General features: G+C 46.4%; 1 protein-coding gene across 1 annotated transcript in view; it reads right to left on the bottom strand.

The window, feature by feature from the left end:
- DISP3 (dispatched RND transporter family member 3) overlaps positions 1 to 10,819 on the bottom strand; it is a 29,325-nt gene extending 18,506 nt beyond the window's left edge. The window contains exons 1-4 of the mRNA XM_060142822.1: positions 9,724 to 10,819; positions 8,567 to 8,786; positions 1,068 to 1,204; positions 25 to 159 (exon numbers count right to left, since the gene is read on the bottom strand). Coding sequence (XP_059998805.1) covers positions 25 to 159; positions 1,068 to 1,204; positions 8,567 to 8,786; positions 9,724 to 10,819 — 1,588 coding nt within the window. The remainder of the gene's footprint in view (positions 1 to 24; positions 160 to 1,067; positions 1,205 to 8,566; positions 8,787 to 9,723) is intronic.
- Positions 10,820 to 15,771: the final 4,952 nt, after the last annotated feature.

Consider the following 15,771-nt stretch of genomic DNA (forward strand, 5'->3'; position numbering starts at 1 on the left):
ACCATGGCAACAGAGGCAACTCACCAATGCCCACTATCACGAAGGCAGCCACCCCATTGAGGATGCCCAGGTACTGGATACCAAAGACCACATGGTACAGGAAGAGTGCCACCAGGCAGCTGAGGCCGATGCTGGCAATTCCGAAGAAGGACAGGAACACTGGGCAGGGCAAGAGGCACAGGGGATGGATAGAGTGGGTGGACCCAGAGGAACGCACCTCTTCAGTGTCCCTGGCCCCTGCTGGGTCCTGCCTCACATCCCCCCAACCCCAGGGAGTACCTCTACCACCCCATCTGAGCCCAGCACAGTTTTCTGCACCCAGAGAAGGGGCTGGGCAGGAGGCCTGAGGGGCAAATGAAGCCGTTTTTGAGTAGGTTCATCTTTGCAGAACTTGTCTCAAGTGCTAGTGGGGAATTATTACATATGTACATCTGTCACCCCGGTAGACTAGAGGCTCCATGGGGTAGGAAGTGTGTCTGTGATGTTCACCACGTGTCTGGATCCCTGGCACCTCAGAGCATCTGGCACATAGTTGGCGCCCCATCAATATCTGTTACATGGATGAATGAATGTCTTTTCCATTTTTGAAGGTACGACCAATCTCTCATTCACTAGAGCAACCGGGAGTACCTACTGTATATGCAGAAAGAAGCAGCTAGGGTATATGGGGAGATGGTGGTGGAAAAGTAAACTGGGGGACTAAGGGCAGCTGACTGGGACTATAGAACAGGCTACAGAATAATTCATAAGGTGTCCGATACTCCAGACTCCCCAAAACTTATCAGCAAGTTTATCGGCAAGAAAAAGATGGTCAAAGGGAAAAAGGTTCAACTGTGGGAGGTCAAGGGGATGGGGGCCCTTGGGCATGGCCCAACCTGCCTCTGAACCTCAGTCTACCTGCCTGGGGTTAGAAGGTGATGTCTGAGCACCCCTCCCCCCACCAGTTCTGACATAGTGGATTCAAGACCATTTCTGGCATTCCTGAGCAGGAAGGCTTTGTCCAGAGAGAAGCACACTGGAAGAAGAGAAGGGGCTGGCTCCACGCGGGGCTTTTGAAGAAACCCTACCTGAGCAGGAGGTGAGAATGTAGACGAGGGCGGCAATGCAGCTGCTGCTGATGAAGGCCAGGAGCATGTCATTGTTGAAGGTTCTGCGAACCTCGTAATCAAAGAGGTCCGTCCCCCCATACAGAACCTGCACTTTGCTGAAGGAGGGAGGACACAGAGAGAGGAAAGACGGAGTGGATCAGAGCTAGAGGAGGCCTGGGAGCCATCCACCTCACCAGTGCCTCTTTACCTTGGCTGTACATTATGACCACCTGAGGGACTTCCAAAAATCCTGATGTCCAAGCCATACTCTAGACAAATGAAATCAGAATGTCTGGGGTGGGACTGAATTATCAGTGAGGTTGAGGCCACTGCTCTACACAAATAATAATCAATTATAGCCAAATTCTATGTCACCTTCCAATTCTCAAGTCTCCACAGCAAAATTCTAAATTCAAACCAGCTTTCAGATACTGTTTTACACCGCTAGTGTGCATTTATTTAACAGCAGTTGTTCTTAATAAGAAAAACTTCACCAAGCCGGTCAAGTTGGGTTTTAAAATACAAACAGGAGTGAGATCTGCTTCTGGCCAAGATGGAGTAACAAGGTGAAATCCAGATTTACCTTCCCAGTGAAACTAGTGAAAACCATAAGAAAATACATGAGACATGAGATAACAAAGAATGGTGATCGCTGAGAGGTGAGAAGCAAAATGGACCCTATGCTTACCCTGACTTACTGGCTTGAGAGAGTTTCCAGGCTTCACTGCAGCCTAATATATGGGTTAGTGACTTCTCAAAAGAGGCTGAAAGTTTTCCAAACTTGATGAAAACTATAAACCCACTGATTCAAAAGGCTCAAGCAATGGACCCCAAGTCCCCCAAAACCATGAATAAAACAACAACAATGCACATCATAATCAAATTGTTCAAAATCAGTGACCAAGATAAAATCTTAAAAGCAGCCTGAGGAAAAAGATGCATTACACACAGAGGAACAAAAGTAAGGATAACAGCAGATTTCTCTTCAGAAACAATGCAAGTGAGAAGACGATGGAGCAAGGTCCTTTACCAACTGGGGAAAAAGTCAACCCAGAATTCTATACCCAGAATTCTATATCTTGAAAAATATATTTCAAAAACAAAGGCAAAATAAAGACTTTTTCAGTACACAAAAGCTGAAAGGGGGCTTCCCTGGTGGCACAGTGGTTAAGAATCTGCCTGTTGATGCAGGGGACACAGGTTCGGGCCCTGGTCCTGGAAGATCCCACATGCCGTGGAGCAACTAAGCCCGTGCGCCACAACTACTGAGCCCGCACTCTAGAGCCCGGGAGCCACAACTACTGAGCCTGCATGCCACAACTACTGAAGCCTGCACACCTAGAGCCTGTGCTCTGCAACAAGAGAAGCCACCACAATGAGAAGCCTGCGCACCGCAACGAAGAATAGCCCTCACTTGCCACAACTAGAGAAAGCCCGCACACAGTAACTAAGACCCAACACAGCCAAAAATAAATAAATTTTTTAAAAAGCTGAAAGAATTCATCTCCAGTACACCTGCACTACAAGAGATGTTAAAGGAAGTCCTTCAGGCAGAAGGAAAATGATTACAGATGGAAATATACATCTACACAAAGGAATAAAAAGGACTGGAAATGGTAACAACATGAATAAATGTACAAAATTTTCTTATTCTTATGTAAATCTTTTAAAAAGATAACTGACTGTTTAAACAGAAATAATAATAATGTGGCATGGGTTTATAACATATATGAAAATAAAATATATGACAACAATAGCATAAAGGCCAGGAAGAAAGAAATGGTGGTATACTATTCATATATAGTATACACTATACATGAAGTGGTTTAACATCATTTGAAGATACACTGATAATTTAAGGATGTATACTATAAACCTTAAAGCAACCACTAAACTAAATATTTAGAGCTAAAAAAACAACAAAGGAAATAAAATGGAATAATAAAAAATTCTCAGTCTAAAAGAAGGCAGAAGAGAGGAAAAAGGGAACTGAGAATATATGGGACAAAGAGAATAAAATAAAATAGTCTTAGGTCTAACCATATTAACAATGCATTAACTGTAAATGGTCTAAACACCCCAATTAAAAGGCAGAGACAGTCAGATTAGATTTTAAAAAATCAAGACCCAGCTGCCTACAAGAAACTCACTTTAAATATAGACACAAATGGTTAAAAAGAAAAGTGCAGAAAAAAATATACCATGCTGACATGAATCAAAAGAAAGCTGGAGTGGTTACACTAATAACAAATGAAATCAATTTCAGAGCAAAGAATATTACTAGGGATAAAGAAAGTAATTTAAAAATGATAAAGGGCTCAGTTCATTAAAAGAATACAACAATACTACATGCTTTGGACCTAACAACAGAGCTTTAAAATACATGAAGCAAAAACTGATAGAAATAAAAAAAGAAATAGACAAACCTGCAATTATAGTTGAACATTTCAAAACCCCTTTTCTCAATGACTGCTAGAACAATTAGACAGAAGATCAGTAAGGATATAGAAGACTTGAACAACATAATCAACCAACTTGACTTAATTGACATTTATAGAATACGCCACCGAACAACAGCAAAATATACATTCTTTTCAAGTGCACAGGGAACATTTAGCAAGACAGACCATACTCTGGACCATAAAACAAAACTCAATAAATTTAGAATAACTTAAGTCATACAAAGCATGTTCTCTGACCATGATAGAATTAAATTCAAAATGAGCAACAAAACACTATCTGGGAAATTCATAAATATTTGGAGACTAACACATTTTTAAATAATACAAGGGTCAAAGAAGAGATCAAAAGGGAAAATTGAAAGTATTCTGAATTGAATGAAAATGAAAGCATATGTCAAAAAGTATGAGATGAGCTAAAACAATGCTCAAAGGTAATTCTATAGCAATAAACACCCATATTAGAAAAGGAGAAAGCTTTCAAATCAATGACCTCAGCTTCTACTGCAAGAAAGAAGAACAAGAGGAAATTATATATAAAGTAGGTGTAAGAAAGGAAATAATGAATATCAGAGCATAAATATATAAATAAACAAACAGAAAGATACTAAAGAAAAATCAATGAAACCAAAAGCTAGTTCTTTGAGAAGATCAATGAGATTGATAAACTTCTAGCCAGACTGATCACGAAAAAAGGAGATAAAACACACATGAAGGAAGGGACATCACTACAGTTTTTATAAATATTCAAAGATAATAAGGGAATATTATGAATCACTTTGACATTTTAATGAAATGTCATTTGACAAGTTCATTTGACAATTTCAATGAAATGGACAAATTTCATGAAATATACTACCAAAGCTTGTACAAGAATATAGAAATAACTTTAATAGCCCTATATGTATACTTAAGAATTGAATTTGTAGTTAAAACCTTCCCATAAAGAAAACTCCAGATCCAGACAGTTTCATTGGTGAATTCTATCAAACGTTTAAGGAAGAATAATACCAGTTCTATACAAACTCTCCAGACAGCTGAAGAGAAGAGAATACTTTCCACCTCATTCTGTAAAACATTTTGATACCAAAATCAAACAGAGATATTACAAGAAAACTACAGCCTAGTATCCATCATGAACATATACCAATGAACAAAGAATACAAATAGAATCTAACACTATATAAAAAGGATGATAGATCATGACCAAGGGGGATTTACCCTAAGAATGCAAGGATGGCTTAAAATTAAAAACTCTATCAATGTAATTCACCATATTAAACTAAAAAAGAAATACTGTATGATCTCTCTCTAGATGCAGAAAAAACATTTGAGAAAACTGAATATTCCTTACTGATTAAAAAAAAAAAGACACCAGCAAATTAAGAATAGAAGGGAACTTCCTTAACCTGACAAAGGACATGTACAAAAAAACCTACATAATCCGGTCAGGGATAATACAGGGTTCTCCATTCTCATCACTTATTCAACATTGTACTGGATGTTCTAGCCAGTGCATTCAGGCAAGAGAAAGAAATAAAAGGCATCCAAATTGGAAAGCAAGAAGTAAAACTGTCTTTATTAGCAAAAGACATAATTAACTATGTAGAAAATCAAATGTAATCTACCAAAAATCTTCTAGAACTTATAAGGGAGCTTAGCAAGGTTGCAGGACCCAAAGTCAATTATATTTCTATATGCTAGCAACTAACAATTGTCAAATGAAATTTTTTTAAAAATACCATTTACAATAGCATAAGAATATGAAATAGGGATAAATCTGACAAAAGACATCATATACACCACATTCATTAGTCATAAGACTAATACTGTTAAGATGTCAGTTCCCCTCAAACTGACCTGTGTATTTGACACAATCATAATCAAGATCCCAGCAGACTTTTATTTGGAGAAATGGACGAGCTGATTCTAAAATTCATAGGGAAATGCAAAGGACCTAGAATAACTAAAACAACTTTGAAAAAGAACAACAAAGCTGGAAGACTAACACTTGGACAAGACATGGTATAAAGCCACCATAATCAAGACAGTGTAATACTGGTGTGCAAATAAAAAATAGATCAATGGAACAGAGCAGAGCATCCAGAAACAGACTCACGTATATACGGACAAAAGATTTTTGTCCAAGATGCAAAGGCAATTCAGTAAAGAAAGAATGATCTTTTCAACAAATGATGCTGGAACAACTGGACAGTCATATAAAAATAATAAATAAATATCGGCATGTTACAATATATACAAAGTGTTTATAGTGTATGCCTTGCACCATATACAAAGATTAATTAAAAATGGAATATCACACATCTAAATGTAAAACCAGTTTTAAAATGATCAAAAGATCTAAATAGTCACCAATGAAGATAAATGGATGTCAAATAAGCATGTGAACATCACTGGTAATTAGGGAAGTTCAAATTCAAACTGCAATGAGATATCACCACACACCTAGTAGAATGGCTAAAATTTTTTACACTGACCATACCAAGTGTTAGAGAGGTTGTGGAGGAACTGGAGTTCTTATACACTGGGTGGGAATGCAAAATGGTACAACCAATCTGGAAAACAACTTGACAGTTTCTTAAAAAGTTAAACACACACCTACCATATGATCTAGTCATTTCACTCCTAGGTATTTATCTAAGACATATGAAAGCACTTGTTCACACAAAGGCTTGTTCATAGCAGCTCTATCTGCAATAGCCAAACCTGGAAACAACCCAAATACCCATAAACAGCTGAGTGGATGAACAAAAGGTGGCATCTCCACACAATGGATACTACTCAGCATTTAAAAAGAATAAACCATCTACACATGCAACAACACGGATACAATTCAAAATAATTAGGCTGAGTGAAAGAGAGCAATCAAAAGTGTGCATACTATATGATGCCATGTATATAAAACTCTAGAAAATGAAAATGAATATACAGTGATAAAAAACAGAAAGTGGTCCTGGGGTGGCAGTGGGAAGGCAAGGTGAGGCAGGATGGAGTGATTATCAAGGGGACATGAATAAACTTCTGGGGGTGACGGGTCTCTTCATTATCTTGATTGTGGTGAAGGTTTCATGGTGTATACATGGGTCAAAACTAATCAAATTGTAAACTTTAAGTATATGCAACTGGTTGTATATCAATTATACCTCAATAAAGCTGTTTAAAAAGCCAAACAGGACATTTAAAAACCAAGTAGAAAAGATCTTTGGATTATCTACTTTGTTGAACTAAATGGATTAATTGATCTTTCATTAGAGTAGAAAACTGAAAGTTCAATCAATTGTTTATTCATTCATTCATTTGTATAGCTTTTATAGAATGCCTTCTAGGTTCCAGGTCCTGTCTTAGTTACTGGCTATAAAAAGACATGGGCCCAAACTTTTACTCTCAAGTAGAAAGGAATAGCTCATGCAAGAACAATATTCTTGCCTAGAACTACTAAAAAGTCAGATAAAATTGAGAAGTCATCTGTTTAATGACATTAGAGACTTCCTGAAGCAATGAGAACTAGAGGGCTAAGACTCCAGAAAGCAGAGAACCTACAAAAGGTAAGCTTCCCTTCTACAGCTGCATTTACCCTAGAGGTATTTGCTGATTGTGAACACAGGCATGAGGGTAAAAATCTAGGCGGGGAGTCAGAAAAACTAGCAGAGCTTTGGGCAGAGACTTGCAGACCAGCATAGCATAAAGCCAGTTTCTTCCTCAGCACTTCTGCCAAATACTGGGGCTGTGTGGAGTATGAGGCTACAAAGCTAAGCAGAAAGGCTCTGAAAAACCAGAGTAGAGATATTTTTAGCAGTTTCGAGAGACAAAGATTAGGGTCTGAAACCTGTCAGGGGAAGGGGCTCTGCAGAATACTCCAGGCTCTCAGTTGAACATCTTAGAGAACCAAGGGCAAACTAGAGGTATGCTGAGAATTTTCAGTATTGCAAACCTGCCTCGACTTTGTGTAACTGCTGACTATTTAAGGTGATCAGTCACAACGCCATCTGCCTAGTGGAGGGAAGGATAAACTTTCTCTGGAAGAAATAACATCATCTGGACCTCTATGTTTTTATATATAATGTTCATCACTCAGTAAAAATTACCAGGCATACTCACAGGCAGGACTACATGACCAAAAACCAAGTGAAAGAACAGACCAAAGAAACAAATCCACAAGTTATCCATAATAACCTAATAACTTAATATGCTTAAGATGCTTATGGTGTGTATAAGGGGCTCAGAACAGTGTGTGGCACAGGGTAAGCACTCAATAAATGTTAGCTCTGATTATTACAGTAGTTGCTCAATAAAGGAACGAGGGTATTTCAGTCAGATTCATTCCTCCTGTGCCGGGGGATGACTTGTCAGGGCAGAGGACCAAGAGGCACTGGAGTTACTGCCCTGCAGGACTGACAGATGAGCTGTCCAATGGTCTTTCCTGGTGGCGAGAGGCCCAGTTGTATTCTCAGACACACATCCCAAGGGCTGGAGGATGATCAAAGCACCCACTGCCCAAAAGCTCTTTCATATCTCTTAGTTCGTCTCCTCCTAATGACTGCAGAAGGGTAGCAGGAGTCATCATCCCCGTTTTACCAGTATCAGAGGCCCAGAGAAGTGAAGTGACTTGCCCACTATCTCCCTGGATAGTAGAAGCAGAGAGGAACTCCTTATGCCCTGGTCAATACTCTTTCCACAAAGCCTTCTAGCACCACCTCAGGAGAAAATCAATACCAAAGACCTCGAGGGCAGAAGTTCCTCCAAAGCTGTCATGTTCACTAAACCATCAGCACTGATCAGGAAAAGCGTCCTTTCATCTGTCAGAGTGATGATGAGGATGTATCTGGCTCTGCCCCTGATCTGAAAAGAAAGATCTCCTAGGGAAAAGGTTGCAGGTAAGGGGATCTGGGGTTTATGAGAAAAGAACCACCTGGAAACCAATTCCCTATGCTATACAGCCCTTTCCTGGTACAAACAAGGACAGGCCAGGCACACACCGGGTGCAGCTGGACTGCCTACCTAGTGGACTGCTTGGCCAGCATGGCCACATAGGTGACCACAAAGCTCTGAAACTTAGCCCGCTGCTCCTCCCAGCGATCGTCCACCGAGTAGTAGTTGGGCAGGGGTGCTCCAAAGAGGATCTCGCTGCGCAGGAGGGAGCTCTTGAGGTTTTCCGCAGAGAGGCCTTCGTCCACATACCAGTAGAACTCCGGGTGAGTCATGGCCAGCTCTAGGGAGCCTGCAGGGGCAGAGGTCAAGGGGTCCAAGGAGCTCAGTGGGTCAACTCCCAACAACCCTCCATCAGGGTCATCCTGCCTTCCTCAACACTTCACTCCCTTTCTGAGGAAATGGAAAACTGTCCCAGCTTGGGCTACCTCCAACTGTCTCTAACAGAACGGATGGTTTAGAGAAATCACAGCTGTCCAAGGGGAGCGGCCCCCCAGATATGCTCAGGCGGCTCCCACTAAGTTTACACCTTCATTTCAGCTTGAACCTCACCTAATTCAAAGGCTCAGTCTCTGCAGTCCTGTAACTCCTTCCCATCCCAGTCCCACCTCCACCTGCTTAGAACCCCGCCCATGTGCCCCTTAAAAGGCAAACCCAAGCCCCGCCTCCACAGCCAACCTCTGGCCCCTCCCCATCCTTTCTCAAGTCCCATCCCTAACGTACTTCAAACTAATGCACCTTGATCTTCCTTCAACCCCAGCCTCTCTCCAGATGCCCAGTTCTCTGTAACCACACCCCACCTTCCCTCTAACCAACCTCACGCCCAAGCCCCACCCCAAGCCTAACTCTGGCCACAGCATAACTCCCAGTCTCCCTCAATCCAGGTGTGCACACAAACCTTCCTTAACTCCCTCAGACCCCATCTTCCACCCAACCCCAGCTCCCTGCCCTTCCTCAATGATGGCCCCCAGGCCTGCCCAGCACTCAGCTCCAGCCTGACTCCACCTCACAGCCAACTCCGACCCCATCCTCCGACCAGTCTGTAAAGTACTGAGTCAAGAATCTAGCCTTCCCTTAACCTCCAAGCCCCGCTCCCAGCCTCATTAACCATCCCCTTCCCTTACAAGCCCCACCTACCCTCAGCCTCCACCCCTTACAAGCCCCGCCTCCAGCCTCCTTCAGACCTGGTCCCTACAGGCCCCACCCCACCCACACCCAGGGCTGCTCACCCCGGATGTCGGCCAGGTCCTGGCCCATGCCATCATAGTAAATCTTGCCACCCCTCTCAGTGGGAAAGAAGTAGGTCATGAGCGAGCTCGGCGGGGAGCAGTAAGAGTAGGAGCCGAGCGGCAGGTCTTTCAGCACTTCATGGGGCTTCCAGCAGAACTCCCGGAAGCCCGGGTGGTCCATGATCTTGCGCTCAATCTCGTGGATTGTGACCAGCCGTTCACTCGTGAAAATGTTGCGCTCTGCGTCGCCACGCGCCAGGAAAATGAGCTCGATGCGCCAGTGCGCGTGCGTCTGGGTGTTGGCGCTCACATAGGAGCGTGAGTAGTCCCAACGCGAGGCGCCGCGGCGGGCACGGCTCTGATTGGCCGCAGGCGCCGTGGGGGGAGGGGCGCTGGGTTGGCGCCGCCCACTCTTGTCCAGCCCCTGGTTCACCTGGGCTTCACTCTGGTTGGCTGCCAGGCTCCCCAGGGGTGGAGTCGCTCGCCGAAGACGCCCGCTCCGATTGGCTGCTGGCTTCTGAGCGGTGGAGGTGTCCCACGGTCCTGGGCCACGCTGCAGCGCGGCAGGGACGTGGTACGGGGCCCGGGTGGCCGGCCGTGAGCGATTGCCTGGATGTAGCTGCTGCAACTGCTCTGTGATGAGGCGTTGGAGCGTCTCAGAAGTGAAGTCGGCCAGGTCGCGCCGGTTGCGCCCCCAGGACCCAAACTGGGATTTGAGTGCCAGTGCGAGGGCGTCGAAACGCTGGGAGGCCTCATGGTTGCGGATCTCAAAGGCATTGTAAGAGATGTCAATGTCCAGCGGCGGGTAGTAGAGGAACATGAAGGCTGAAAGAGCCATGGGGATGCTGCAGCCGAGGAAGAGCACCAGCCCCGCACAGCACGGATTGGTGAAGGCCCAGCCCAGTGTATTCCAAAAGCCTGACGCTGGGGGCCGGGAGGGCAAGGTCCAGTGCCGCCAGCAACACTGCCCCCCTGCCCCAGCTTGGGGCCCCGGCTTCTGGGCCCTCCTAAAGGCCTCACCCGTTGCTTCCTCCTCCTCTTCCTGCGCCTCCTCTAGCCACACATCCTGCAGCAAGGGGTCATCCTCCGGGTCCATAGCCTACAGGAGAGGGAGAGGGTCAGCAGGCTGCAGAGAAGGAGAGGATGGTGCCCTGTAGCTGCAGTCGCCCACCCTGAGCGTTAACCCTGCCCACTCATAACCAAGACAAATACTACAATGGAATTGCATCAAGCAGGCACTTAACTGAATTCAACCACATGTGTACAAAACAGAAAGAAAAATCCTATTATTTGACCATCACATCTCCCAACTAGATCAGGGCTTTCAAGGTCACAGAAAAAGGAGAATCACAGCCCAGTTGCAAACAGAAGAGAAATTCCTCCCGTGTAAGGGATATTCGAGGGGAATTTTGACGATGTATGATTTCCCAATTTTTGCTGCATCCTCTGATTTTAGAACTCAAAGCCAATGTGAGGTGTGACTTTGCTGCAATCACTTTTATTTAACGAGCAACTGTAAAGGCATCCAAAAGTATCAGGGTAGAAGGGAAAGAGCATGTTCTTCGGAGTCAGACCCTAGTTTGCATCCTGAACCTCAGTCTTCATCTGTAAAACAGAGGTGGCCGTTCCTGCCTCACATGGCCGTGGGGCGTGTCAAGGGTGGAAGCACTTTCAGTCTGTGTAGTATATTATCGCTTGAGCAGATTTCTTTGCTCCTCTCTGGGGACTGTAACGTGCTCAGCCAGTGCCCATGCGGCTCTTCCAGGGCTAGATGCCTGTCACAGTTCTGCTCAAGAACTCTCAATAGCTCCCCAGCCCCTCTTTGGGACACTGCGGCTGTGGCCACTGTTTGTCGGGCTCAGACCACTTAATATGCAGCTCCAGGGACGTCAAACCTTTAGGCACAGACAGGGGCCGGGCATCTGTCTCCCCAAGACGTGGGCACAAGCAGCAGGAGGGCCTGGCAGGAGAGGGCAGCCTGAGGACTCCAGCAGGGTGGTCCAAAGGCAAGAGGCCTTCCGGCATCCCCGGGCATGGCCTGTCCCCTTGTCCTGCCTGCCCTCTGTTTGGACGGAGAGAGACTCATTATCCAGTTAGAGGCCAGGCAGTGAGAAGGGGAAGCTAATTATGCCAGCGCTGGCTAATTAATGCTGTCTTTCCTATTAACATTCTCTAGAATGCTCCATTTCAATTAGACTGTCTGTCCGGGAAGAGAGGGGGCTGCCCTCAGTCCAAAGAAAGTGAAGGAGAGAGCGCAAGGAGAAGGAGGAAAACAGAGACTGAGAGACAGGACTTGGGAGAGATGCGAGACAGAGAAAGATGAAAACTGGAGAGGGACAGGAGAGTGGAGTTAGGGGACAGAAGAGGAGGGAGGGGGTGCCGAGGGTGGGTGGGAGAGGAAGACTTGAAAGGGAGAGAGGCCTGGAAGGGGTGGGAACTGCTTCTGTAATATTCGAGATTCCTACGGATGCAAACATTTAACTTCCCATTTCTGAGGCCCTAACACCAGCCTGCCGAGGGGACGCTACCTGCAATGAGGCCCAATTTGCTTTAGCAAAAACTTGTGCGAGTGAACCAGAGGCAGCTCAGACTCACCCCATCTCCAAAGGGCAAACCCAGGTCTGCACGTGGAGGTGGGGGATTGGGGGAACCTCCACCCCATTCCCAGCCGCTGAAGGAGGAAGCTGATGGTAATACGGTGGAAAGGGACAGGGGCCAATTTTGCATTTTTTTTCTGGGGACTAAGTTCATCCACTGGCCGCCAGCCTCAGCCTGCCTTGCCCAAGGCACAGTTTACAATGTGTTGGTGTGTGAGTGGGTCTAAGACCAGGATTCCGAGTCATGTCAGCACTCCCTGGGTGATCCCTCTATCCCATTGCTACTCCATCAGGAATGCTACTCCCTTCCCCAGATGTCCAAGTTTAAAACATCTTTCAAGGCCTTGCTCAAGTGTCACCTCTGCCAAGAAGCCTTCCCAGATCTGAACACCCCGCACCCCCCACCCCCAAGCTACTTGTCTAAGCTTCTCACCACACTTTGTGGGTAAAAACTACTAAGGGACAGGGAGGGAGAGGCAGTGTAGCAGATTGTTAAGAGCCATGGTTTTGGAGGCAGACAGATTTGGGTGCAAATCCCAGCTGTATGACTTAGGGCAGACAGTGTAGCATTTCTGAGCCTCAGTTTCTCCATCTGCAAAACGGGGCTAACAGTACTCACCATCGAGGTTTCTAGATGATATACAGAGCAGGCTGACCACAGTGCCTGGTAGGTATAAGTACTTAGGAAATGACAGCTACTATTCTTTAACACTCTGCTTCTCCCCAAAGGCTGTGAACTCCTAAAACACCCACGGGGCCCATTGTATTTGCCAAAGATGGCCACAATATCTCCCACCTCACATGTTCTTCTCATGTTGTGACTTTAAGACTTCTCGCATCAAGAAGTAACGTCTGCATTCCTTGCCTTGGATCTGGGTGGGCTGCGGCCACAGCAGAGTGATGCTCTGTGACTTCAGAGGCTAGCTAAAAGGGAGATGCCGCTTCCGCTGGCTGTCTCGGGACACTCATCCTTGAACCCCGCCACCATGCTGTGAGGAAGCCCAAATTAGCCCACGCAGCGAGACCACATGTGGGAGCTCCTGCTGACAACCTGGCTGCCAGCCAGCATCAACCACCAGGCATTTGAATGAAAATGCCTCCAGTGATTCTGGGCCCCCTGCCATCAAGTTTCCCCCAGCCTTCTAGTCTTCCCAGCTGAGGACCAGGTACCGTGGAGTCGAGCTAAGCCACCCTCTCCTGTGCCTGCCCTATCCTAACCCACAGAATCCACGAACATAATATATCAGCTGTCACACATCACTAAGTGTTGGGATAGTTTGCTCCATAGCAACAGTAATTGGACAGTTGCAGTGCAGCCCTGTCGCATAGGTATGACTCTGTGCCCTGCAGGCTGTACTTGCTAGATTTAAGTGACCCATTCTGCCTCCCAGTGAGAGCCCCACAGCTCGGTGGACATGAGCTCCAAGGGAGCAGGGACTTGGCTGTCATGTTCCCTGCTGTGTTCCTGTGGCCTAAAATACTCTGGGGAGGGACATTAGTGCCTAGCAGATATTTGTTAAATGAAGGAAGGAAAGGGAATCTCTGAAGAGGCTGGGTTTGATATTAGGTAGAACTTTCCCCTGGACAGAGGACAGTCAGACACCAAACAGTGTAAGCATAGGGCAGAGAGTATGGTTTCTGCCTGGGGTGGGAAGGATCTTGGAGGGGATGAGATGGAAGAGGAGGAAGTGGACCTGATGAGTTTTCTAGCACGCCCCTCCCCGCCTCCACCACCATGCCCGCCTTCTCAGTCTACCCCTGAAAAGGAAAGTTGCCAGGTGGGAAATGACACATGACTCCAGACCCAGCTCAGCTTCCAGCTGTCTGTGTGGCCCTGGGCGTGTCCCATCCCTTCCTGGTACCCTGTCTCTGCCATCTGGCAGTGGGATGGTGAAAGCCCAGGTCCCTCCAGCTTTGACACCTCCAGACTCTCTGAGAAGCCCTAGTCTGCAGGCCAAGGGGAGGGTGGGTGCAATCTGAGAGATTCCACCAAACCAAGGGAGGCCCGGCTGGCAGCTGGGGTCTGACACCAATGCCTCAGCTGGCAACCCCGTCCTCAGCAGCCCCTCCCAGGATGGGCAGCAAATCGCAAATGTGTTTGCCTTTCTCAAATTATGGGAATTGATTAGCTTAGTGCAGAGCTCCAGCTGCACCATGCTGGAGCTCTGCACTAAGCTGATGGTGCCTTCAATACCGCTCATTGACTCAGACAAAGAGCCCAAAATAGGGCTGTGATCACGGGGGACTGTCACCCTGCCCTCGTGATCTCCCCTTAGGGTGCCCCTGCTCAGTGACCGACAGGTTTGCTCTCTCCCTCCATCTCCATCTGTCTCTGACACACACACACACACACACACACACACACTCAGAGACAGTCAAAACTCTGGGCCTCCCGGGGGCCCATGAACCAAGGTGGACACATCCATGGAACATGGTTTCCCGCCTCTTGAGAAAAGCAAATGAGACAGCAGCCTACAAGGGAAGAGCAGACCCTGAGGAGCCTCAGAAGAAAGAACCTGGCCCAATTTCAAGGGTCAGGCTTGGGGCAACCCAAGGCCACATTTGCAGCATTATCCCAATTTTATAACAGAAAAAAAATCTACATATATATGCATTAAAAAACCCCATTAATAGGGCTTCCCTGGTGGCGCAGTGGTTGAGAGTCCGCCTGCCGACGCAGTGGACACTGGTTCGTGCCCCAGTCCAGGAGGATCCCACATGCCACGGAGCGGCTGGGCCCGTGAGCCATGGCCGCTGGGCCTGTGCGTCCGGAGCCTGTGCTCCTCAACGGGAGAGGCCGCGGCAGCGAGAGGCCCGCGTACCGCAAAAACCAAACAAAAAACCCCATTGATAGTGGTTATCTCTCTGTCTGGGAGAATTATGGGTGATTTTTATTTTCTTCTTTATACTTGTCTATTTCCAATTTTTCTACAATGATCAGGTACAGCTGGACTTTTAGAATCAGAAACAAATGTTATTTAAAAATAGAACATGTGTGTATGTGTGTAGAAGGGATTTTGTTAACAGCCTTCAACTCTTTGAGGAGTTACTATAACAGGCATGGGAGGGTGGAGGGTTCTGTCCTCCAAGGAGAGGCAACATGGAGAGTTGCAGCAAGAGAGAACCTGGTTAGAAAGCAGAAGGACCTGGGGAGAGCGGGAGGCGGCAAATGCCCAATGAGTGAGTGAGTGTGGGATCTTCTAGTCCCCTGAGATGGACAGAGGAGTCTTTAAAATGACCAGGAAGTAGATCCTGTCTTATCAGACTCAGAAGGGCCATCAGAGCACACCTGATCCCACTCCTTCATTTCACCGCTTAGAAACTAAGCCCAGCAAAGGGTCTTACCCAAGGTCATGTTTCAATGGCAGAGCCGGGACACGTGGCTCAAAGGAGTGCTCTATCTGCTCCGGCACCAGATTCTGGAGGCCGTTTTTGGCAGCCCTAGGGAATA

The sequence above is a fragment of the Lagenorhynchus albirostris genome, chromosome 2 (genome assembly GCF_949774975.1).
Source record: "Lagenorhynchus albirostris chromosome 2, mLagAlb1.1, whole genome shotgun sequence".
Taxonomy (NCBI): domain Eukaryota; kingdom Metazoa; phylum Chordata; class Mammalia; order Artiodactyla; family Delphinidae; genus Lagenorhynchus; species Lagenorhynchus albirostris.